Here is a 25,584-nt window from a genome sequence, read left to right as displayed (position 1 = left end):
ATGAACTGCTGATTTCTGTCACAGTGCACAGAATGACAGAAGTCAGGGATCTGGCTAAGTAGTAAGCTATAATCACTTGTGGACATTCTCTAATTACACGAGAAAAGCATATTCACTGCTTTTTTCCAACCTTGCTTGGGTTCCCATATTGGGACACAATAAAGTGTCATTAGGCCACTCAGACTTCCAAGGTTCTCCTTACAGAGGCCAATAAATGCACCAAAGTCAAATATTTACTGGAAAAAGAATTAAATAACTTTTAAAATAGACATATTTTACAAAGTGCATAAACTTCAACAGCTGTTTGGGAATTGATTGACCGAGGCTGGACTCTTCCTATAACTGCTGCTAGAGATTCTAATCCAGAACTTGGTTGTGTCAAATAGCATCGCTCAGGGTCACCCAGACTTCCTTTTGTGTTGTATTTCTATGCAGAGGTCCATGCTTTAAAGCTCCAAAGTGTGCTTTTGTTGTTGTTGTCCCCAGCACTTTCCCTGTGAAAACCTGCTCTTTACCACTGAAAACAATTCCGCAGAAAACCTGAACTGCTGTTTGTGGGTTTTCCTGGGGAAAGCAGTGGGGGGGGGTGGGCTTGGGAGCTTTGACCTCTACCTAGGAAGCACAGGGCAAAAGGTGAAGAGTGGATGAGCCCTCAGCTGCAGCACAAGTGGATGAGATGATGAACAATGCAGAAACAAATAGTGCAAATACATAGGATGAATAACCAAACTGAATACTGACAAAGAGTTTTGATACACAATACAGAGAGAATAATAGCACGACACATTGTTTGCTGTTGCCTTTGTAGAAGGGGCTCTCTGAAAATATGAGCAAATCCTCCGAGGCCATGCTGAGACACAGGTGAAGTGAGCCCCTGCTGCATCTGGACTCACCTGACGGTTACCTGTTTCAGGTTACAGTTCCACATTTTTTTCCAGCAGCAAGTAAGTTCCCCTTGCCCTTTAGTGTGGGCCACCCACCACCAGCAGTGCATTCAGCTTAGAGAAACAGCACTGTTTCTTTCCTTACTCAACTTTCAAGGGCAAGTGAAGCAGAAATCGCCTTTCTCCTTGCTTACTACAGGACTTGAAGAACTGGTAGCAAGGAGAAAATGGAGGTGAGTAAATATATTAGTGGCCTCCTGTATTCAATATACAGCACGGCATATCAACTTGGTGAGCAGTTAGCCAACCACCTCCCTATGTTTTGTCAGGAAAAAAATATGATCTCCTGTGTGAAAAGTGCAGGTGCAGAGCTACTGCTACTCTGTTTTAAAACACAACCTACTAAATGGGCACAGGCATAGTTTTAATTCACCACCAGGATCTCTTGGTAAGTAGGTATAGGTTTAAAGGGTTGGGAAACATGATTCCCCTTGACCCAGACTTATCCCACTCACCCGCTGACAAATGAGATCAGAATTAGCTGTAAAGTGAGTGGATGTTCAGTCACAGACACCATCTTTGCGATGCATAATCCTTTCCAAACACTTGTAGTAGGGCATCCTATTCTTATTGAACCTAGCTCAGGGGAAGAGCCAGCCAACAGCCCAGGCTCTCTTCCTTATTGCATAGCTGCTGGATCACTGCAGCTCTTAACACAGCATGGACAGCAAAGATACAAATGAAATGGAGCTTCTCCAGTATGCTAAAGCTGTTTGGATAAGAACTACACTAAGCAGACAACAGAGACAATTTCAGAATCTGAGGAGTCACCTGAGCCAGATACAGATTTACAGGGTTTTTCCAAGCACCTGTCTAGTTTATTCCTAAGTGAGTGCCTATGTGCTTTTCCTGTTGTAGCAAGGTTGGTACAGGACGATACATGGGAATTACCAGCACAATAGCGCTTGCTATGGTAGGGACAGGAACTGGCCTTTTTGCTTTGGTCTGTAGCTCCACCTGTTGGGCAAAGCAGCAGCAATAAGGTTTGAAGGAACAAAAATCTACTCAAAACAAAAACGTCTGGTGCTGGGTGTCCAGTGCAGCCACAAAAAAAGCATTTCCGTATGCCCACATTCCTCACAGCTTTACTCAGCAAAGTGTGGTATCTCCCCAGTTTGGTATCAACGTCTTGTATCATGGCTTTCCAACTCAAGAGGAGGTGTGAAGTTCTAGCACCGATTCTTGGCCCCGCCTAGTGCACCACTAGACCTGATGCGGGTGGTATTGCAACTTGACACACGCTCGCCTCTAGCCAGAGGACACAGCCCAGAGAGTCAAAGTGCTTGCTGCACTTCTCACGGAATAAGACTTGGGTGGTGAGTTCTCCAGAGCTCCAGGCAGTGGGGGTGAAGCATGCTGGGCACAGCAGCAACAGAGGAGACAAGAGGAAGGTGGACAGGAGCCTTGATGAGTTTTCAACATGGAGCAAATCTAAGGAAGCAACAGGTAAAGATTAGCTAGGCCAGTGATGGATGGATGGATGGATGCAGAAATCAAAGCGGGATGGGAACTACGTTATGGCTATTTCAAAACTGCAAACACTGGGTAAAAAAACATTTATGTCACTTATGTCAACATAAGTGACAATTAGGAAAAGGATAGTACTGAATGCATCGTGTAGCTCTATGAGAAATCTCTGAAAAATATAGTAGCATTCAACAGTGCAACTAAGACTTAAAAAAATTGAAAAACAAAAGATAATGAATTGTTTTAGTGACTTTTGGCTAAAATATTAAATTTGCATTGTTTAAACAAAGTATACTCATTTGGGAGGAGGTTATGTGGCAGTTGTCTACGCTTCTTTCACAGTTAAGCAATCAGAAAAACAGGAAATAGGTCTGGAGAAAGGAGAGTGCCTCTTTCTGCCCTGTACTATCAATGGAAAAAGAGATTCACTCAATCATGTTATATTCTGAGAACAACTCAAGACAGCCACTGCTATTCCCACCATGTTTCTTGGATGATAATGGGTGCACCCCGCTAAAACAGAAAACTACCAGTACATAGACATGCCCCTACACCAGCTAAACATCAGTACAGTATGATGAAAATAAAGTTTGCTGCAATCAAAAAGATTTTGATTCACTGTAATGAATTAACCATTACTTCACTGTATTGTTTAGGATTGTGGAATTAAGGCTGTTACTGTTCCTTCACGGCCATTTGACTCTGAGCCACTTTAGCTGTGGACAAACAAGAATGCTGAAGGTGGTATGAGAAACACATATTAATTTGTGGCTTACGCATTCATTTCTTGAGTCCTAGGGTCATGCTTGGCCAAACCGGATTGGTAGGTTTTTGAAGCACCACCAACAACCCACAAAATCTGCAAACAGCATTCATTGTGAGTTGAGTGCACGCACCACAGCCAAAATAGTTTTTTGCACTTTTCCCAACTGGGTGATGAGTAGAAAGACAGGGCAACTTACATTTGGTGCAGCTGGTTAGTCTGGCTTTATGGAAGGGGCTGGTCCATGCCAATGCCCATTGTTTGGTAAATCTCTTTCAGCAGCAACAGCACTGTGTCCTCTGACTCCCTGGAAGTTAAATATTTATACAATGAATTACTTATTAGAACTACATATAGAGCAAGTGTGCCCAAGTGGCAGATTTACTCAGGCACCAGGAAAAAGGACAATCCTAACACTAACACACACACACACACACACACACACAATCATTTCACCCACAGCTATAGTTTTGATTGTTGAAGACACAACTTTGAATGAATGAAGTGTTCAGGACAATAATAAGGATGTTTGCATTACTCTTGTCAGTTTCCTATCTCCTCCCAGAAGTTATCACTCCTGAAAGTGGTTGGAAAGTTCTAAGACTGTCCCACCCCACCTCCTTGGCTGAAAGTGGTGGAAACCCCTTGTCTGGCGCCTACTGGAAAGTCTTCAGAGAACCTTGTTCTGCCTATTGATAGATCTTGCCCCCAGTAAGGGAGAACATATATATCGCTCTGAGCTTCTTGGAAGATGAGGGAAATTGCTAATTAATTTAAAGACACATTTTTTAAAAACTTGTTTACCAGTAGCAGAGATGGCCTTGCAGTGCAAACAGGTACTCATTAAAGCTTTCGATTGGCTTCTCTTGAAGCACGTAGTCAATGCGGTGGCCACCATTGAGCATACCCACGTTAACTGGGGCAGACTCTTCTTTCACTGGTGTGGTTGGTTCCTCAGGTTTCCTATCTGAATTGTTTAAGAAAGAAAGACAGCATTAATATACACAGCTAAAACTGGTTACCAGCCTGGGTTGGTGAAGGCATGACTGTCCAATGCTAACAGGTATTGCAAGTCATGTTTCCTGCCTAAGGAGGAGTAAGATGCTTTGTCACACACTAGATGCAGACAACTTTGCAAGCATCTCCATAGGCAACTGAAAACAAGGGGTGACTGCTGCCAAAGCAAAACAAATTAATTTGACATTTTGGCAAGAGAGTTACACCAGTCCATGTGCAGGCCCAGAGATTACAGAGCACAAATTCAAAGGGAGCAAAAGTTGTCAGTATCTGGCCAAAGGATACCTAAATTAATTGACAAAATTATTCAAAACTCTCACATGGTTGAGAGTCTAAGGAGTAAGAGACCACCATCTTGCAGAGAGCTGAGCAAGTTCGGGTCAGGTCAGTGCTTGAATGGATGAAACCCAGGAACCTCATTTATGTTACCTTTAATGTGCTGTACATAGGGCTGTCCTTAAAAACTGTTGAGAAGCTGCAGCTGGTACACAAGGCTGCTGCCAGTTTGGACTGACTCAGCCAGCTAGAAGCATATAACATGGGTTGTGAAAGGTCTGCGCTGACTGCCTATATGCTACCAAGCCAAATACAAGGTTTTAGTGCTGATGTATGGAACCCTGAATGACGCTGAACCCAGTTAACTGAAGGAGCATCTCTCCCTGCCCTGCCAAGGAATTAAAATCTGTTGGGGATGTACTGGTCATGTCATCTCTGTGTGAAGCCTGTAGTCTGTAGCTCTTTGGCTCAAGACAAGGCCTTCTCAGAGGTGGAACCCCAGCTGTGGAACATCCTTCCCCTTAATATACAACTGGTGGTGACACTGCTTAACTTCCAGTGCCAATTAAAGACTCACCACTAGCCACCTGGCTGGGGCGGAGTCGGACATGATTGAGGTTACTTATTTTAACACTGAATAGGAGCAGGTTAAGTGAGTTCATGAACTGCTTTTCATTCTGTTTTATGTTGTTCACTTTTATGTCACATACTTTTATTGAATGCTGATGTATACATTTGTTTTTACTGTATATCCGGGCAGGGCAGTACAGATATTTGTTTTAGCCAGCTTAAGATCACTTGACAATGAAGGGCAGAACAGAACTTGTATAAATGCATCAATGGAAGCATCTTGCAAGGACCTGTGCAGAGCAACAGGCAAAAATTTCCCTTGGTTGCAACAGGAAGAATGGGTGGGTTCTGCCGGATTCTGCACCTTGTTCTTCTGTTTACAAACTACAATTAAGCCCCTGCTCACCGCTCTGTTTCTCTGAACTGGCTTCAGCTTCCAATACTTGCTCCGTGTCTCCAGTGGCTCCTGCCTCCACAGCGGGAAGCGAAGTCCTGGTGAATGACTGCCAAGCTGTTCTCAAGGAGCCGAGTAAATTGTTTTTGAGGTCCATGCTCATTCGCGTGAGGCCTTCCTTCAGTTCTGAAAAGGAGAAGGTAAAAACAGCCTTACAATTAAAAAAGCAGCCTGTTCTGAAAGCCTGCAATTAAAAATATGTCATCAACAGGCCAGGATACATCTATCTGACCCCTTATGGCTTATCCCCATGGCTTCAGCACCAGTCAATTCCTAACACCCTCTTCTTTTTCTTCCCCCGTCTCCTCAATCCTATCCTTGATTCTCACAATTCCACCATCTCTCTCTCGCCCCTTCCTCCCTGCCCCACTGGAACTTTCCTCAACTTTTCTCCAATTCTCTTGTTTCCCTGGATTATTTCTCACATATTGTTTTATTTCCAGAAGATGGATGGCTGGAATGATTCACCTTTGTACACAAGTGAAAACATTATTTCAAGAATCATTTGTATCGCTTGTTGAGGTTGCCAGAGGATTGTGGCTAACATTCTGAGAAAGTAGAATTATCTGAAGAGCAACTTTGGGAGGCAAAATGTGATATGGGAACTTGGCACCTAACTCTTCTTTTGTCCATGGTAGCATGTAATGAGTCATAATTATTAGTCTGAATTATAGCATGTGAATTGTAGCATATGTAGATAAATTGCAGAAAGAGCATCTTCAGTTTTGATACCTAATTGCATAAGCTCAGTTACAAAATTCTCTTCTAAATTATCAAAAGCTTTGAATGTTTTCAGTGTCAAAATGGTAATTGGTGTTTCGTTTTGTTCAATTTCCTATAGGAAAGAACATTCAAAACATTTCTAATTAGGTCTAAAATTTATTATTTTGTTACAAATCCCACTTGATCTGAGTTAGTATAATTATAAATAATTTATCAAGTCTGCTAGACAATAAAATATTTTTAGACCCAACTCTTGAATGTCTCCAGGTATATAATATTTGATCAATTTCCACATTCCACAAAATAACCTTCAATAATTCCAGAAAATTATTTCTTTAACTGAGCTATTTAGATATTGTTATGTTTTTAAATAAAACATTTCCCTGTATGGACTAGGGATTTGTTATTTAATCAGGTTGATGGTTGCTTTTTAATCATGAAGGGCTAGCACACAACTTTCTAAATGAAACCTGGGTCTCTCTGGATTCTTCTCAGAATCAGGACAGGTGTTATGATTTCCCCAAGGGGAGCAGAAGACAATCTGTATGTCTTGTGTTCAATCACTAGCCAGAAATATAAGGAGGTTTTTTTGGAGCATACTTAGATTCAAAGGGTGATGCAAGCAGAAGGAAGATTCTATCTTTTACCTAAGTGCATTCTCTTCCTCCCCTTGTGGTGCGGGAGCAGCATCGGATCAAACTCCACATCAGGGACAATCATGGGCTCAATTCTGTATGCTACTGGATCAAACTGCAGAAGAAAGCAAGCAGAGACACTTCATTCTAATTTATATATAACATCTCCTATCCAACCTTTTGGTTCCAAATGACCACTAAGGTGGCTTATAAACAATTCTAAAAACAATATAATGATTAAATTCAAAACAATTCTTAAAATATACTAGCAAAACCAGTGGCAATATATAAATATATAAATCACATTGCATTAAAAAATAATATCTAGCAGCAGCATATTAACCCTAAAAGGTTCAGGACTAGGATTTCTGAAGGACCCATTCTTGGCTTGAACCTGCCTGCCAAGACCTTCTTCCAAGTTCAATTGCTTTCTGGTGTATGTTTGGTTAAGACAGTGATGGCCAAACTTGGCCCTCCAGCTGTTTTGGGACTACAAGTCCCATCATCACTGGTCCTGTTAGCTAGGGATGATGGGAGTTGTAGTCTAAAAACAGCTGGAGGGCCAAGTTTGGCCATTGCTGGGTTAGGAGATGGGACATGACAAATGGGTTATTTATTTATGTTTCTCACATTTACACCCCACCTTTCTTTCGTCATGGCACCTAAAAGCTTATAGAAAGCCCCTCTACTCCTAGACTGCTCCTAGGCCAACAATGTACTGGAAAAACTGCCGAGTTGCCCTCACATCCATGAAATCCTGAATTGCTGCTGACAAGGCAGCTTCAGCATGTTCCCCATACAAAAGACTGTTGGATAGCACAATAAGTACACCAAGAGAATCCCAGTTCTGTCCCTCTGGCGCAGCATCAGTATCTGGTCTGCAAGAAGACTGGTCTCCTGGCAAAGAAGATGGGATTTCTAGTGATGCCACCCTGCCAACCTTTGTTGGTGCTGCACTGGGTACTTAGAAGGATAAAGGATTCCTAAACTCACTTATCATGATACTTAAAATAATGAAATAAAAATGAACTTCAGGCACAATTGTCCAAAATGGTCACACTTTATGTTATTTTCAATGAATGAATACTTGATATTTAACTGGGCACAGTAGGGACACGAGTGGCGCTGTGGTCTAAACCACTGAGCCTAGGGCTTGCCAATCAGAAGGTCAGCAGTTTGAATCCCCGCGATGGGGTGAGCTCCCGTTGCTCGGTCCCACCTCCTGCCAACCTAGTAGTTCAAAAGCACCCCAAAAAGTGCAAGTAGATTAATAGGTACCACTCCGGTGGGAAGGTAAACGGCATTCCCGTGTGCTGCTCTGGTGTCGGTGTTCCATTGTTCCAGAAGCGGCTTAGTCATGCTGGCCACATGACCTGGAAAAACTGTCTGCGGAGCGAACAAACACCGGCTCCCTCGGCCTGTAAAGCGAGATGAGCGCCGCAAACCCGGAGTCGTTCGCGACTAGACTTAACTGTCAGGGGTCCCTTTACCTTACCTTTAACTGGGCACAGAACTGGTATGTATCTGTTAGTGGTTTTGTTTTCTTCTGTTTTCATTTAATAATTTATATACTACACTTAATGCCAAGTACCAGGATATTTTCCAATTACAATCCACTGAAATTGGGGTGGAAACATGTGGCCTTCCAGATGTTGTTAGACTCCAAACTGCATCAGCCCCAGTTGCATGGCCAATGATCAGGGATAATGAAAGGAGCAACCAGTTCCAGATTCCTGCCTTTAATGGAAGCTTTGTGGATCCCATGACAGCAGTGCATTCCACATTTAAGTTCACATTCCACATTATGCAGTAAAGCCACTGCAGGGTATCTAAATATCTTGAGTTGGAATCAGACCAAGTTAATTGCACTTAAGCCCCACTAGAATTAATGAGACCTAATTTAGTCATTATGAATCTTATAGAGATTGCACAAAAATAGATGTGTGAATAACTTGGGACAGCACCCAATAATTTGACCCTCCGGAGGGGGTGGGAGAACAAGACATTGCTGCTCATACATACAGGATGGAACACATTGAAGAAGCCTTTGCAGGTAGGCAGGCTGTAGTTTGGATCGATCCTTTTCACCCCTCGCACAGTGAGAAACATCCCAATAGGGGAGCCAAAGGCAAAGAAGATCTCTGGTTTGTAGATTAGCTGAGGATAGTTTGCAGAGACCTAATGGAGTTTAAATACAACATACTGTTTTTGTGGGAAATAAACTTCATGCGGCAAATTTATGAGAGTGTATTACTTGAAATTAAGCACATAGCAATTGTGAAACAAGCGATCCCTCCCTGCACATGACACACAGCTGACCTGTGGAACTCACTGCTGTAGGACATTATGATTTTTATTTTACAGGCGACTGGTGGCAGCAGCCAGCAGGAGATTTGCAGTGGTGATTGGATGTGTGCTTGGTTGCTGTGGCAAGGCCTGCTGACAGTTGTTGCGGTCCCAAAAAATAGGGGGTCATCTTATACATGGGGGCGTGTTATACACAGAAAAATACGGTACTTTCTTCTATATGTTCTGAATCTTCCAACACTCAGTGTCATCAGATGTCTCCAAGTTCTAGTACGGTATATATTGAGGGGGGGAAACTTATCCTAATTCCTTTTTGTTTTAAACACCCTGAACCATTTGGTATCACCAGCAAACCAGGCTACCTCATGGCTCTGCCCTAACTTTAAATTACTTATGAGCAAGTTAACAACCACAGCGCCTAATACTAATCCTTGGAAGATTCCACTTTCTGCATACCACCTTTTACACAGAACCCACCATATACCTGTGGCAGCGATTTAACAGCTTTTATTTCTAAATTTCAAACTGTGGTAATCTACCTAGGAACCAGCTAGTGAAGGGTTTAATCATTACCAAAACTCCGTTGGGAGAATTATCCATTTATTTCTACCCTTTGCCTGTTTTTGAACCAGTTTCCTAATAGATAAGAGGACCTCTCCTTTTATTCCATGACTGCTAAGCTTACTCAGGCTTCTTTCACAAGGTACTTTGAAATAAGCTTTTTTGAAAGACTAAGCACACTATGTCAACTGGGTATGCTTGTTGACGTAATATAGGAGAATAATAGAAGTTTTCCCAACCTAGCTGTGAGACTGGGCCAGGTAAATTCAAAACAAATTTGGCCTGGACTTGGGGAACTTAAGTAATACTTTCTTAAAACAGTTCAAGAGTCACTCAAAGCCCAACAGGTCATCTGTTCATTTATTATGCTCTTAAATTGAGGCTGGCACAGAGTTCTGTGGGAGGTGGGGGTTACCTGCCCTGTCACAACATCCAGACGCCGGCAACTCGTCTCAGCATTTGTAGGCTTTACAGGTACCTCCTGCTTGACATTTCCACCTTCCCCAGCAGCTGCAGGTGTCTGCCCTTTAGAATTCTGCAACAAAAAATCAGACAGCCATCTCCTGTAGCATTCCCTTTAAGCACACTGCTGGCACAACTGCCCAACCCACTAGGCTACTGCAAGAGCAGAAGGTTCACTTTGCAAAAAGGTTTCAGTGTTGCACAATAATTACCATTTAGCATTTCTACAGTATAAACAATATGCATTTGCCAATGTCGCTGGTTGCTCAAGTAATTGTATTATTTACTTTTTGCCCATGACATTCAAAGGCTTGGGTCAGTTTCCACACAAACATGCACTTAAGATCAATCTCTAATTTAAAAATACAATAGTAACAAATGCAAATGCCTCTACCTTAGTTCTACCAATTTCTATGCTATTTCCCAATATGAACATCTCATCTGGAAAAGCTACTGGAGGCAGAGACAATTTTTAATGGAAAACATAGCAGACAGGGAAATATTAAGCACATCTATCTTATCACTCACTCCAAAGTTTGGTCTCATAACAGCTTTTCATTTGAGAAATCAAAAGGGGGAGGGGACACTGGGACTTTCTTGCATGCTTGTTTGTATAACATGTAGTCTGTCCCAAGGTACATCAGATAGTAGCACACACATGAAGAAAAACTGTCTCCCTTCCAAAGTGGTAGTCCAAAACAGAAATAAAACCAGCAAAACTTAGCCCCCTCCACATCCTAAAGTATGTACGCATAAGGTGTCAGAAATTTCTCAATTTCCACTTCCTCTCCAATAAAGAAATAAAGAAAAACACACAGAGAGAGATAGATTCAGGTAGGTGGGGTAGAAAAACCCCACCCCACCCTCCCACTATATATAAGGGTCTGGTGACTTCTGTTTCAATGTATATGAAGAAGTGTGCATGCACACGAAAGCTTATACCAATAACTAACTTAGTTGGTCTCCAAGATGCTACTGGACAATTTTTTGGACATAAAGATGTATTGCCCAACTTACGTATGTATACAAACAAACCCATGCCCCCGCCGCCCCCACCCCAAGAACAATGGCAGATCAATGCAGAGCCATCTGCAGCTGTTTTCAACCAGTTGTGCTTCCTGACCATTCCAAGATTTTAACTTTAAAGCAGGAAATATATGTAAAAGGCAGCCTGCTCAGATCACCTTGCAGAAATCAAAGTAAAAGGAAAAAAATGGGTGTGTGTGTGTGCAGAATTAAACACACACATATTTATGAAGAAAGAGGACCGAATGGCAGCGTGGAGGGAACCAAGCGAAAGAGGAATAGAACTGGATAGGGCTGGTCTGCCCAATCCTACCCCAGAGATTATGAAATGTCCTTGCACTGGAGCTGCCTGCCTGCTAACGAACTAGAATAGAATAGACACACAGAAGGAGGAGAGAGAAGATACGATTGCCAAAAGTGTTGGAGGAGAGAGAGCAAAGGGCTGGATGTTCCATTTGGTTCAAGTCAGTAAATATTGCCAATATCCGCAAAATTATAATACAAGGAGATTCAAAGCATTCTGCATTTTTCCAATCCCTAACGCTGAAGGTATGGATTTAAATCACTTGAACAATTACCCCAAACATACCTGGTTGTTGCTTTTGTTCCTTAAATAATGCAGAATTTTCATTCTGGGTCCCAGGGGAATTCCCATGTCTTTAAGTTCCTTTTCTGTGCATAAGGCCTGTTAGAATAAGAATCACACACACATATATGAGCTGTTCTACAATAGATAGTAATTTAAATGAAAAGAGCCCTTGGACTTTAGTAACTTGTGTTTCAGTGCTATCCTTTGAGAAACACAGAGGGTTGAATATGGTCAGGTCACCCTTATAAAAAAATACAGCAATACTGGTAGATGCAGCCTCAGAAACTCTTCATGCAAATATTCTTCCACCACTAACCATCTGTAAGACTTGGGCAGCAACTTAGCTCTGTCTTGGTAACACTGTTGTCAAGTAGTTGTCTCCTTCACAGATTGAGCAAGTTCTAGTTGCTCAGCCCACTCTGTAGCTTCAAAGGACTTCAGTGGGACCTGCTGTCTAGTTGTCAGAAGGAAACACCGGAGAAGATCAAGAATGAGGGCAGGAAATGCCTCCTGAAAAATCCTGGCACCATCTGGACACAGGGTTAGTTTTGCTGCTGATACCGCACTTGAATGCAGTTGTCTTGTGGGCACTCCTTGCAAGCCGCTTTCACAAGAGATCTGAGCAAAGACCTGAATGGATTTGTTCCCTCCCCATTCCCCCACAAACTACCATTATTGATCTTCATGAAGGAGCCTAGAAGCTGAAGAAATACATACTGGAGCAAAGCAAGTAATGCAAAAGTTCTATATTTACCAGTGCTTGCCTGTCCACATTTTCCTTCTCGAATACAGCGCAATATTCAGAAAGCTCTAGCTCCGTCAAAATGTCTGTCACAGATCCAATGCCTTCTTGGCCGGTTGCTGATATTTGTGACTCCTGTTAAAATAGATACCACTTCTGTACAGCTTTTCATTTGCATTGATAAAACACTTAAGACAGGATAGTTACCAATATATAGCTACTGGACTATATTGCTAGAGTACTGATTGTATCACAGTGTGTACATTTCTTTTATTACTGTTATAAATGTTATATTTTATTATTTGTTTATTTATTTCTTAGATTTATATACTCCCTTCATTGTAAGATATAGTATTATAAAAGGGTGATTTTAGGCATTTGCTTAACTTACCTGCTGTAAAAGAGCAAACACATACGTGATCCTTCTTTATTAAAATCAACATCTTAAAAGTCCTTAGCTTTGGCTATACCAAGGATTTGGAACCTGTGACCCTCCAGATGTTGTTGGACTCCAACTCATTACCCCATTCAATGTTGATGAGAGTTCTAGTTCAAAACATCTGGAGGCACCAGGCTTGCCATCTCAGGCTAGACTGTGCAGACATTTCCCCCTATTTTCTGAGAAACATGCAAAATAGGAAAACAGCCAGCCCTGACACAGGAGCTTAGGGGCACTTTTTGTGGAGTCTCCTAGCCTTTGAATAAGTACAGAATGCTGAGCTTTGAAGAATAGCAGGCTAATCTGCACAAAAGCAACAAAGATTCCCCAAAACACAGGGAACTTACAAGGCCAGCTTTAAACTCAGGAAGTTGTTGAATCATGTTAACGCATACCTCATTTTTATCTTCCTCTCCATCAGATGTACATTTTTGATTCGTGAGAAGATCAAACAATATAAGTGATCCTAAGAAAAGAATACAGTCAGTGTCTTGGCGGAAAGGTCATGAATATAACATCTAGGGCACCGCAAATGTCTCGTCTTCCCTTTCTAGGATGGAGCTAGTTATTGTCTGTAAGCTTGTGATTTAACTCCCCGCCCACCTTTTTTAAATAAAATGCAATTATTGAGGCTGAGATTAGGAAGAGGGAGAATGACAGGGAAAACTGCCTTTGTATACCTTTCCCCACCGGAAATCCTACCCCCAAGCTGCTTTTTCTCCCCCAGAGGAAAATATGCGGCAGTGTTCTTTCTCTTTTTCTCTTTCCCCTTTGAATTGCAACCTCAGCAGTGTAGTTTGTTTCATTAAATCATTATATTTGCACCTTGAGTACAAAAAGAAGAATAAAAGGGGAGCTACACTTGTTAAAAATTCAGAGAGACGTACAAGGCTTCAAAAAAGGAGAACAAATTAAGCTTATTGCAGCTTTATTCAGCGTTCCTATTAGCCTTGAGGCAAGATGTTGATCAGATGTTATCACGTAGGAGGAGCCCCTGCCCTCTTTGGGCACTAACATCTTGTGTTTGTTGGGACTGATGTACTGATGTAAGTAACACAGGGCAGGTGGGCTACTCCTCTGTAGCCCTTGAGGATCTGCCAAGCCCAAAAACAGCAACAAGAGGGCTGAGAAGAGAACATTTCTAGAGCATTGTACTCCCAGCACCTCCACTGAGACTTCTGAAAGCTAGGAGGTTGTGGTAATGTTTTCCCCATCATGCTCCAAATGAAAATTGTCTTACACTATGCATGGTAGCCATTACTTAAAAACAGCAACAACACTATGGCATGGCATGTTTGGCCTTCAGCGGATGCATTTTATATTTAAAAAGAAGTCTGTTAAAATAATCATGAAACTAAACATACCATGCAGCTCTGCTCTTAATCATATTTTTTTTTAAAGTTTAAACTTTAGACTGTAAAATGATAAGGGTTTTGAAACATTTGAAATAAAAGCCAGAGGAAGCTGCTCTGGAAGTCTGATTTCTGCACTAACAAACCCTCTCAATCCCATGACCTCATTGGGGGGGGGGATGCATTTAAATCTTTGTTGTTGTTGTTGGAAAGTGGAAGAGCGAAGAAGTTGGATATTGCAATGAAAGATATTAAACAGAAATATATTCACGTTTTATTTATTTCCAAGTATAGTATGTTGGAGTTCTGGTTGCAGATTTTTGAGACAGATTTTGAATGTAATTCAGCCTTCCCAAACCTTTACGCAGCCAGCAGCTGATCAATCTGATAAAGGTAAAGGACCCCTAACCATTAGGTCCAGTCGTGACCGACTCTGGGGTTGCAGCGCTCATCTCGCTTTATTGGCAGAGGGAGCTGGCGTACAGCTTCCAGGTCATGTGGCCAGCATGACTAAGCCACTTCTGGCGAACCAGAGCAGCGCATGGAAACGCCGTTTACCTTAGCGGTACCTATTTATCTACTTGCACTTTGATGTGCTTTCGAACTGCTAGGTTGGCAGGAACTGGGACTGAGCAATGGGAGCTCACCCCGTCGCGGGGATTCAAACCGCTGACCTTCCGTTCGGCAAGTCCTAGGCTCTGTGGTTTAACCCACAGCGCCACTCGCGTCCCTAATAGCCACAAAATGAGTTATTGGCTTGTGAATGGCTGCTTTGATTGGCAACCTATCTTTAAATGGGAGTGAAACCTTAACACTATGAAACTATAGGACAGGAAAAAAATGGAGTAACAGGTTACAAGGATACAAAGCATATTGTATTCCAAGACACAAGTGTCTCCATTCAATTAAGGTGCTAGAAAAGGAAATGGGAAAAGGGAATTTTGACCATATACCTTTACGTTGTTCAGGAATAGGTGACCTGGTCAGGTCCCACAGAAACAACACCTCTGTGAGGAAGGATGTGATGATAATAATATAATAAATAAATAAACATGTCTGCATGCATCAAAATAAGAGAGAGGTATATATACCTAAGCTGTGACCTGCTATTGAGACTCCCCCTTTAAAATCAGGGTTCCTCTCCAAGAAGAGCAGGTAGATACGGTTCATTTCTGAAGCAACTGTGTCCACAATGGTCTGGCAGTAGGTGGAGCTATTATAGAAGAAAACATCTAGGATGGTGTCATTGATGAAATGACGCAGGCGATTGATGCTTGGCAAGGTGATTCTCTCCAAGTCTCTGAAAACAAAACAGAGAAGGGCATGTAGCCTCCCAGATGTTCTTGGACTCCACTGAAGCTTTATTATCCTACACAGATACCTGATCTTAGAAACCAGATAAAAATAAAGTTTGCCTGTGAACAGTACAAATCCAAATGCTGGATCCTTCAAGCAAAAAGTTACAAACAACTCCCTTGTTCCGGTGCTAATTTACTACAGGAGAATTGTAATTAGGCACTCATTCGCTGAAAATAAATGCAAGTGCCTCCATAACCATTGCCAATACAGAGATTGATCTAGGAGATTGTGGGAGCAGCACTGGGCATGTAAAAAATTTGAATAGCGGGCAACTATCTTCTGATCCCTTATTTGCAAGGCTATTCTAGAGCAAAGTAGCAACAGCAAACTTAAAACACCATTTTTGGACACGCTGAACAGGATTAGGGTATGTCTAAAGTCCATAACATGCACTTCCCATTCTGTCCCCACTGCTTTGTCATTATTACCAGGCATGACAGCTCACACATTGTAGGAAATAGGAGTATTATCATTATTTAATAAATCTCTATACTGCCCTTCACCCAAGGATTATAGGGTGGTTTGCAATATAAAAACACAAAAATAAATAACATAGTAACAAACAAAAAACAATAACCGCCCCCAACAGTTTAAAAGGCCATGGATTGTTTAATTAGCCAAAGGCCTGGAAGAAGAGGAATGTTTTTGCCTGGCACCTAAATATATGCAGTGAATGGGGAGAGCATTCCACAGTTGGGGAGTCACTGCAGAAAAGGCCTGTTCTTGTGTTGCCACCCTCCAGATCTCTTGTACTTTGGCAAACTCTAGGCTGTCGACATACAATGACTGGCAGGCTTGCTGGGAACACTCTTGGTTCACTTACACATCTACTCCAGTATGTAAAGTACTGTGCCAGTTCACTGGGAGGAATTCTACTCGGCCAATCTGTTGCTGCTCCTGAGCGTTCTTGAAGTGTGCAGGCAGCATACTCAATGAAACATTGCGGAAGTCATTGACTGTAAGAAAAAAAATCAATTCTGCATCAAGGCACAGAGAAACCACTCCACATTGAGGCCCCGACTAAATGTAATGATGGGATATGGATAAACAGATCTCCCACGTTTTTCCAAATTAGGAACATCCATTGTGGGGGGCAGGGGTGGGTGGAAAAGAAGGAAGGAGTATTTAATAAATTCCCCCTGCTCTGTTTTCCAAATCTGGACTGCACCCCAAAGCTGCTATTTGACTGAGGAGAAGGAAGATACACAAATATCATATTATACTTGTACATCCCCCTATCAGTGGTCAAATAGCAGCTAGGAAGGGGATTCAGATTGGGAAAGCAGAAAAAGAGAAAGGGGCTAACCCCGACCCCTCAGGCCCAACCTCATGTCAGGGCTTCTATCTTTAGAAAAAGAAGGATGGGAGATCTGATCATGGATGCCACAGCATCTCATCTGATATGTACCCAAGGAACTTATTAAGTTTATACATATTTAATTCAACAGTTCACATGTGGAAACTCAGTGTGTTAATCCATTTCCTGATTTTGTGTTTCTACATATACTGCAATCAGCTTACAAAGCTCATGGAGCATAAGCATTTGGGAATCATAGCATTGGCCTGTAATTGTAACAGGGTAACTTCATACTTTTTGAGATATAGCCCTTCCAAGAAGCATTTTACCCATCTTATATTGCAAACCAAGATGAACTGGAAACCAAACATTGATAGACAGCTTTGCACCCAAGGTTAACTTCTGAAAAAATATACTCTCTTGTTTTCCTAAAACTAGTTTGGTTGCATATTGAATCACACCTTATTGCATTTTGAGTTGCAACTTAAAAGGGAGAAGTGTTAGGTAAGCATTTCACTGAAGATGCACCTTTTTACCCTGGTCTCTGACACCCAAGATTATATGTTTTTAGGATTCACCCTATTTGGATTCTAAATTGTTTTAACCAGTTTTAATACTGTAGTTTTACACTGTTGTAACCTGCCTGGGTTAAGCCATTTAAGCACTGCAGTGCCCTTCATCATGACCAAGGAGGAGCTGCTGCTAGGCAAGTCCTGTTACAGGGAAGAGACTGCTGGAACCATAAGGGGCAAGCAAGACATTCCCAAGGCAGTTTACAGTTAAAATAGAAATACAATAATACAGCAAGACAGTAAAATGAATACAACAAAACAGCAGCAATGGAATCTTGGTCATATTAAATTATTATTAAATATATAATAAACCTAAAAAGCCTCAACAGTGTGTAGCCTGTTCACACCAAACAGGCTGGCACTGCAACTGTATTTTATTGAAGAAGAAAAAAAGCCACACATCAAGTCTGCAAACACACAATGGGTAATGCAGAAAACACAAGAATTCAGCATTTTTGCAATGATGACAACTGGATTTCTCATAAAAAGAAAGCGAGCAAAGGTTGGCAATTCTAGAAAAACACCTAGTGCAGAAGCAACCTACGACACAGTAAGCCCCAGTGATTTGTTACATCTGTAAACTACATTTGTGTTTTATGCAACTTTTGCATCCATCTTGATTACAAAGCAATGTCAAGCAAAGCTGTACTACTTGCAGAATAAAGTGCCCTAAGGTGAAAGGATTTTGAAAAACTTTTGCATCTATAGTCTACTCTTTTAGTACCATCACCAGTTTCTGTTGAAAGTATCTCAATTTCCAATATAATTCCCAGTGCCAATGAGGACTTATATGTAATAAAGATCTGTAAACGACATTCTCTAGAGACTGTTTTGGCCCACCAAGCCTTGCAATTTTCCTATTTCAACCTTGATGGGAAGAGAATTATATATAATTTAAGGCTGCTATAATATGGAGGAACTACTGTACTAGTTTAGTTTGGATATATCCTCCTTGGCAATCTCTGTGAGATCTAAGTGCACATAAAACCCTTAGAATCATTAGCCAATTGATCTTGTGGACAACTTGCTTCTCCCTCTCAAACAGAATCAGTCTGACTGACTTTCTAGTCAAATACAGTCATCAGTTAATTTCCTCATCATATGAAAAAAAAAAAACAGTAGCAGAAATTCACTGAACCAGTGGGCTCTGACATCAGCTGTTTTAAATTCCACTGCTATTGTTTTATTGTATTCATTTTACTGTTTCTGCTGTATCGTTCTATTTCTATTTTAACTGTAAAGCTGCCCTGGGAATGTCTCTCTGAAAAGTGGAATACAATTAAGTAATATATAATGGAATAAAATGGTTATAAGACATCACAATAACTCTGTCTATACAACAGACCCACATTTTTGTGTGGATCTCCTGGGATGCAGAACCAACAAGTATCTTTTATACTGCAGACTTACCACACTGAACAATGCTCCGGAACCGAATATCACATGCAGGTCCAATTCCATGAACAACAAAAACCAAATGGTCTATCTGCAAAGGTTCCCCTGAAATAAATAGAAATTACATCCTTATCAAGACACTATTTTCAAATGGGAGTGACATTCTCTCAAAATGTAAGTTTTGGTTCCCCCCCACAAAAAAAATCTTAAATTTTTCAAAGAAAAGTTATGGATTCTATACTTCAGCTAAATCAAATATTTGATTATGCTTTGGCTTCCCTAATTTTTAAAAAATAAAAAATCATTAATAGATAAAATATATATATTACAAACATGACTATTTACTTTTCAGTTATAGTATAACATCTTTAAGAATTATGTTCAAGTTTGGGTATAGTTTGGTTTGAAGCAAGGGCAGAAGTACCAGGAAGTTTTCTAATCATTTTAGTCACATCTGTCTATCCTGTTTAATGAACAATCCCTGTGTAAAATCATATCAAGAAAGGAAAAGCAGGTAAGTTTAAAATAAGCAGGGGGGAAAAACGCATGTCATCACCATTAGGAATTTCAGCAGAAATATTTTCCACTCCTCTCTTCACAGTTCTTGGCCGGCCTTGCTCTGTGGGACTTGCGCCCCAGTCATCAGTGGTTGTTACTGGGTGGTAATGTACCATCAACTTTAAAGGACCACAGAAATAAAAGATGTTAGCACTACATAAATAGGAGAAACAAACCACAAAGCAGAGAATCAGTTTCAAGAGTGGGTAATAATTTAAATGCAACTCCCAAATATGGACATGCAGGAACGCTGGAGGAGAGGCAGACATTCTCCTCTCCCAGTGCACACACATTTTATTTATTTGGAAACTTTATATACTGCTCATATTTACGCAAATCTCTAAGTGGTTTACAACATAGATTAAAACATTTTTTTCCAATGACAAATACAAAGATTGCCAGAAAATGTCCGCATTCTATCAGAGACAATTAGGAAATAAGCAGAGCATCTTCTTTAGCATCAAAATAAACATTACATAGAAAAATTAGCTACAAAAATAGAAGGAAAATGCCACATTGTGAAATACAGTACATAGCTAATCAAAATACCCTTTAAACATAGGAAATGAAATATTACAAATGAAAACCAACTAAAAATATATAAATTCCACATTTTAAAACAGCATGATTGACAGCTAGACAAAAGAAAAACCACTTCCCATTTGCAAAATATCATATCCCCATCGATCGTATAATTAAGCAATTAAATTCCTAACAATAAGCACAACATAAATTACAGCTAAAAATGCCTTCCATTTGGTTCTTCTCAAGCACACCTTTTCATGATCAATACACTCACATCAATTCAGCATATACATATTATAAACCAATATACGTATGCCTACCATTTTGACACTCCCTCAAATCATACTCTCCACACTCAGCAACCACAGGCATAATTCAATCTCACACCTTCAAACAACCCACACGCATGTCTACACCATAAGACCCAGAAAATGGGTAGAATATAGAAACTCCTTTCTCCAATTTTCTAACAGACCAGGCAATAACACTTCACCTATTCTCCCCTCTAGAAATGAACTTTTCTTTTCAGAAGTTCCTGATTTCCTGAAACAGAGTCAAAACTGTTTATTAAAAGATAAACGATGCTTGTAATACTTGAGAGGCGCAATGAGCAAACTTTTAAGCTTCACTATACCTTTGGGTTATGCAATATGATGATTTCTCTGGTCGGAGACTCCAGTTTCTTTTTCCACTCATCTAAGGTGACACAGATCATATAGGTGTCCTGAGAAGAAGACGAAAATCTTTAAAGAGTCAAATATATGTCTTTAAAAAAAAATTAAAAATCTATCAAAGCACAATCCTATGCATATTTACTCATCTTTAACTGGACTACTATTCTGAGAGCACAGTGTACAAAATTAAATGACTAGAATCAGTTCCAAAACTATAGTTTGAAGAACCAAGCCAATAAAGTCCTAATTAGCCTCTCAATAATACATGCCTTCGGGGGGGGGGCACTTCAATCGAGACTATTAAGAGAAAAAGCAAATATGTAGGTATTTTATTGTCTGGGAGATGGTGAGGCAGCAATGAGGGAACAATCACCAAGAATGCTTGTCTATGTCCTTACAATATAAATCTGGGGGCCAAACAAAATACAGCATCAGGAAATTAGGCCATCTGCTGTAACTGACATTATTATCAACTGAGGGGAGAGATGATTAGAAATGTAGAATGATGGGGGGTAGCCTTTCTCCACACACACCATCACCTTGGCCATTTGACTTGTAGGTGAAAATTTACAGATACTGGCATCATACATGTAAGTTTTCCCACATAGTGGCCTGTGAGCTCCCATGTCGTTTTGCAAAGTTACAAAACTTGGCATATCCAAGATCAAAAAGACTTGCCAAAAATGGAAACATTACAATCAAGGTATGCATGGTGCCTGCCGGAGGCAGCAGTTATCAGCAGTTATAATTTACGGTTACCTCTAGCTCTTCACTGAAGCTTTCAGGGTATGGGATATATCTGTTGTCTTTGTCTCCCTTGTAAAACCAAGTGCAGCGCCTCACTTCAGATTCATCTTCTTCCCAGTAAACAGCATAGCGTAACCTCTTCTTCAGATGTACATCGTATCTTCCCCCCTCTGTTGGAACAACTAGCTCATCACAGTACTTGCCTGCAAAATAAAAGGACTACTATAAAGCAGGACTTAAACCCAAGATAAGGGGACACCTGACCTACACAGCCACACATTATTAATGGAACTTTGTAAAAAGGAAAAGCAGGGCTAAAACCAGATTCTAAAAGAATAAGTAGCCTTTTCTTTTTGTTTGCTTCCTACAAAATATGGTATCTAATGCAGAATTCAGAAGACTGCAGCTTTATTCTTTAAAGCAAGTGCGTCGTCTTTGTAGTTGACAAAATAGCTATGAAAGCATACCAAATAATGATTACAAAATGACAACAATTTGTGGATAAATTCTGTATGTCCAGCATATTTTCCTGTCCTTCCCCAGGGACCTGCAGTTAAATTTCTCCACTCATTTCTCACACATTTACTTCCAGCCACCAACACTCTCAATGAAGTACAATTGTAGAAGGTAGGTCATTTTTTATAATTCCCTGCTTTTGAAACACACCCTCTGATCCCTTGGTATTCATAATTATACTGCAGATCTTAGTCTTCAGAGTCACTTAGTTAATAAGCCACTATATTAGTAAATCACTGGCTTTCTTCCTTATCCTATACCAGAAGAACTTTGAGACATCCAATGAAATTGATTGGCAATAGATTTATGATGGACAAATGAAAAGTACTTATTTGCACAACACAAAATTTATAGCATGCACTGCCACAACATATGGCAATGACTATATGGAGTTGGGGAAATTTATGAAGGCTACCTCTGACTTTTATGCTTCCCTGCTTTCTGGGCTTCCCAGGAATATCTGATTGGCTACTGTAAAAAACAGAATCCTGGGCTAGGGGATTTTTGGCCTAATCGAGTGGGGCTCTTCTTATAATCTTAGGTGCAAAATAGCCATCAAATTAATTAAATTAGTTGGGAGTATATCTCATTGAACTCAATGGGACTTATGTATGAGTAGTGACATACATAGGATTGTACTATAAGAGTGGCCATGACAATTGGTTTCTGGCTGGAAACGCTCATATTTCAAACCCAGTTTCAAGTCGTCATCTGATGATTTAGTATTTGAGTGAACCATGCAACCACGCCAGTTAGAGAGATTATTTTCAAGGGAAGATGATTTAGTATTTGAGTGAACCATGCAACCACGCCAGTTAGAGAGATTATTTTCAAGGGAAGATGACTTAGAATTGGATATAGTCATATTGTAGGAAACCTCTGAACACCACTAATGCAACAGAGGATACTGGGAAAGATTGCTAACTAAGAAGGCTTAGTGTTAAAGGATAGCTCCCACCTCCCCAGCATTTCAACTTACTGGATTTATGAGCATTTTCTAACTTCTCTGAATCTTGTCCACTGAAGGGAATCCACCTCTCTCTTGAATCTACTACCTTGCAATAAAACCAATGAGGGCAAACTGCCTCATATTTATTGGCTGCATCTGTTTCCAGTGCTTCAGATGAGCTGGCTAAATTAGGCAATGGAGAAGGCTCTGTCGGTTGATGCTCTGCTGCTGACATTGCACTGCCTGGAAGAACACAAGACAGGAAACTGAATATGGTTTAAAATACCTACAGTTTATTTGATAGCAATGAATGAAAAGGTTACGTAGGAATAAAAATGACCCCAGACAGCACAGTTTCTGAGAAAATGAGCAAGATAAAATTGTAAATTGCTACAAATGAGCCAACAGCAACCACACAGACATCAAGCCTCTTAAACCAAATCAAACTTACAATTTGGACTGCAACTTCAGCACAAAGCAATTCAGTGGGACCACTAACTAAACATCTAAGAGCCCACAACTGCATCAGAACTACTTTCCCTTCTGCAGCTTTATAAATTATTTTTAAATGCATCATTCTAAAATTCATGGACAGACATATTACCATCCCTTTGAATTACACCTCCACATCTGAGAACCAGAAGAGAAATTATAACTGAATGAAAATAGCTAAGTGAATCAAAATACAAATGAAAATAAATAAAACTACATCACTCGCAGACAGGTAGGAATCCCCACCTAACTGACATGAAAATGTACCCCCCAAATGATAATTTAAATAAGATACTTACAGCCACAGAATCCTAACTGCTCAGACTTTACTCTACTACAGGGTGGGGAACAGGTTTTATTGCTTTAAAGAGACCCTAGGCACTTGCTAACACATTAAATTTCAGTCTTGGATATACATAATGATAATTAAATAAGCTAATATTAAGACATTTTGACTTCTTGCAGTTGCTAACTATAGATGGCTTCACATATTCAGTTTTGTGATGGTTTTGCCTCCACATGGCAAAACACACTAACCTGTCACAAGACAATTGTTCAAAAATATTTCTCCAGAAATCTCCAATAGAGACAATGGTTTCAATGAACATATGGGCAGTGACAACTAGACTGGTGCTTTCAGCATCAAAAACAGTAAGCTAAGCAAAAATATGAATAATGATCCTAGTCCTTGCAGAAAATTGTCAGAAGGGTACGAATTAGACATGCAAACACTGCTCCAAATTCTTAGTCAGCAAAATAACAACACTTTAGTCCCTGTCAGGCAGTGACCCCATCTCCTTTTAATCACAGGGTATTTACTACTAAGCACCCAGATACCAAATACAAAAGCCACAAGCTTAACCAATCATTTCAGCACATGCTTCCAGTTTCATAATACTGGTTGCGCCGAGAAACAAACAGCAAATGTGACAGATTCCCCTTAGGAAGAAGAGGAGGCTGGATAAACACCCATTGCTACAAAATGAGTTGTGCACACAGCTGCTCCCAGCCATTACTGACGCTACGGATGCCACGTTCCAAGCCCTGCTGCCCCCCTGATCCAGTAACCCACTGTTGCCCTTGTTAGTCTAAAGGCCACCCTGTCCTCCTCAGCACCTTCGCAGCACCCGCCACCTCCTAACTAATCTGTAACCAAGGTACCATCTGTGACCAAGGTTTCTCCTACCTGGTACCCAGCCTTTGAGAACACCTTACAGGAAGGACCCAGGCTGTCTTTCAGCTTCCTGACACCCAAACAATCGCAAACCATTTGATGGTCCCCTGACACCATCCCTCCCAAAAATAAAAATAAAATAGAGGCACGTGGACACTGGGCAGCTCCCTCCCCCCAGACCACTGCTGGCTGGGCAGGTATTGATAACCTCCTGTCCGCTACACCCAGGGCGGCAGGTGCAGGGCACAGATAAACCTGCGTCTATCTGCGTGTGCAGGCACACATCCTTCCCCTGCCACCACATGGGCATCGAGGACCTCCCCGCCCCACAGAAACACACACGCACACGTCCCTCTCCATCCTGTCACTCCCCGCAGGAATTCGTGACATTTTGCATCCCCGTCCCCCCCGTCCCTTTTACCCATTGCTGGCGAACACGCCTGGACATCAGACGCAGCGACCGCAGAACGGACCGCGAGTCCCCGCCCTCGCCGACACGCATTCGCTGAACGTCCGAACGGGGCTCATCGTTCCACAAGCCACGGGAGGCTGCCCCCAAACCTGCCCCGCCCGCCCCTCTTCCTCCTGACATCAGGGAGGTCAGAAAGTCCCCTCCTGTTCCATGATGTCCAGCGGAGGCGGCGGCGGCGGCGGCAGCAGCATCCCCTTGGCCGCCCCTTCCGCCGAGACAGAGAATCGCCTCAGAGAGGCACCGCGCTCGGCCCTCCGCCCCGGGCTCGCCTGTCGCGAGCAGCTCCAGCCCGTCCTCCCCGCCGCCTTCCTCTCGCACTGACCCCGGGCGCCCAGGCCGCGACGTGTCCTCGCCTTGCCGCTTCCCCGGCCGGCTGAGCTGTCCACAACAGCGGCGGCGGCGGAGGAGGAGGAGGAGGAGGAGGAGGAGGCTGGCTGAGGCGAGGCGGGGCCGCCTGGGGCGCGCGAGGCAGGCCGGCTCTCCTCGCAGCCCGCCTCCCACTGGGCCGGGCCTGGCCGGCCTGGCCC

At 41.6% G+C, this 25,584-nt stretch overlaps 1 protein-coding gene across 2 annotated transcripts; it reads right to left on the bottom strand.

The window, feature by feature from the left end:
* Positions 1 to 232: 232 nt before the first annotated feature.
* On the bottom strand, positions 233 to 25,491 carry DDHD2 (DDHD domain containing 2). Of its 2 annotated transcripts, none has more exons than XM_053366680.1 (18): positions 25,380 to 25,491; positions 22,950 to 23,162; positions 21,467 to 21,657; positions 20,668 to 20,757; positions 19,507 to 19,627; positions 18,966 to 19,055; positions 16,510 to 16,642; positions 15,419 to 15,627; positions 13,371 to 13,441; positions 12,549 to 12,671; positions 11,795 to 11,890; positions 10,133 to 10,252; positions 8,872 to 9,027; positions 6,862 to 6,964; positions 5,444 to 5,617; positions 3,979 to 4,141; positions 3,374 to 3,481; positions 233 to 2,375 (listed from the first exon to the last, which is right to left on the bottom strand). In XM_053366680.1, the coding sequence occupies exons 2-17, from the start codon at positions 23,152 to 23,154 to the stop codon at positions 3,400 to 3,402; spliced, it is 2,127 nt and encodes a 708-aa protein (XP_053222655.1). In that variant the 5' UTR covers positions 23,155 to 23,162; positions 25,380 to 25,491; the 3' UTR covers positions 233 to 2,375; positions 3,374 to 3,399. The 2 variants fall into 2 exon arrangements, with proteins under 2 accessions (XP_053222655.1, XP_053222654.1); XM_053366679.1 differs by lacking the exon at positions 25,380 to 25,491 and adding an exon at positions 25,007 to 25,131.
* Positions 25,492 to 25,584: the final 93 nt, after the last annotated feature.

This window comes from Podarcis raffonei, chromosome 15, assembly GCF_027172205.1.
Source record: "Podarcis raffonei isolate rPodRaf1 chromosome 15, rPodRaf1.pri, whole genome shotgun sequence".
In the NCBI taxonomy this organism is placed as follows: Eukaryota; Metazoa; Chordata; class Lepidosauria; order Squamata; family Lacertidae; genus Podarcis; species Podarcis raffonei.
This window is presented reverse-complemented; position numbering and strand designations above follow the sequence as displayed.

Excerpts from the sequence above, each read along its gene's own strand:
- DDHD2 (XM_053366679.1), bottom strand. Across the intron at positions 20,758-21,466 it reads GCTTCAGTGAAGAGCTAGAG|GACACCTATATGATCTGTGT; the intron begins GTAACCGTAAAT and ends TCTTCTTCTCAG. Across the intron at positions 16,643-18,965 it reads CCGGAGCATTGTTCAGTGTG|TCAATGACTTCCGCAATGTT; the intron begins GTAAGTCTGCAG and ends TTTTTCTTACAG.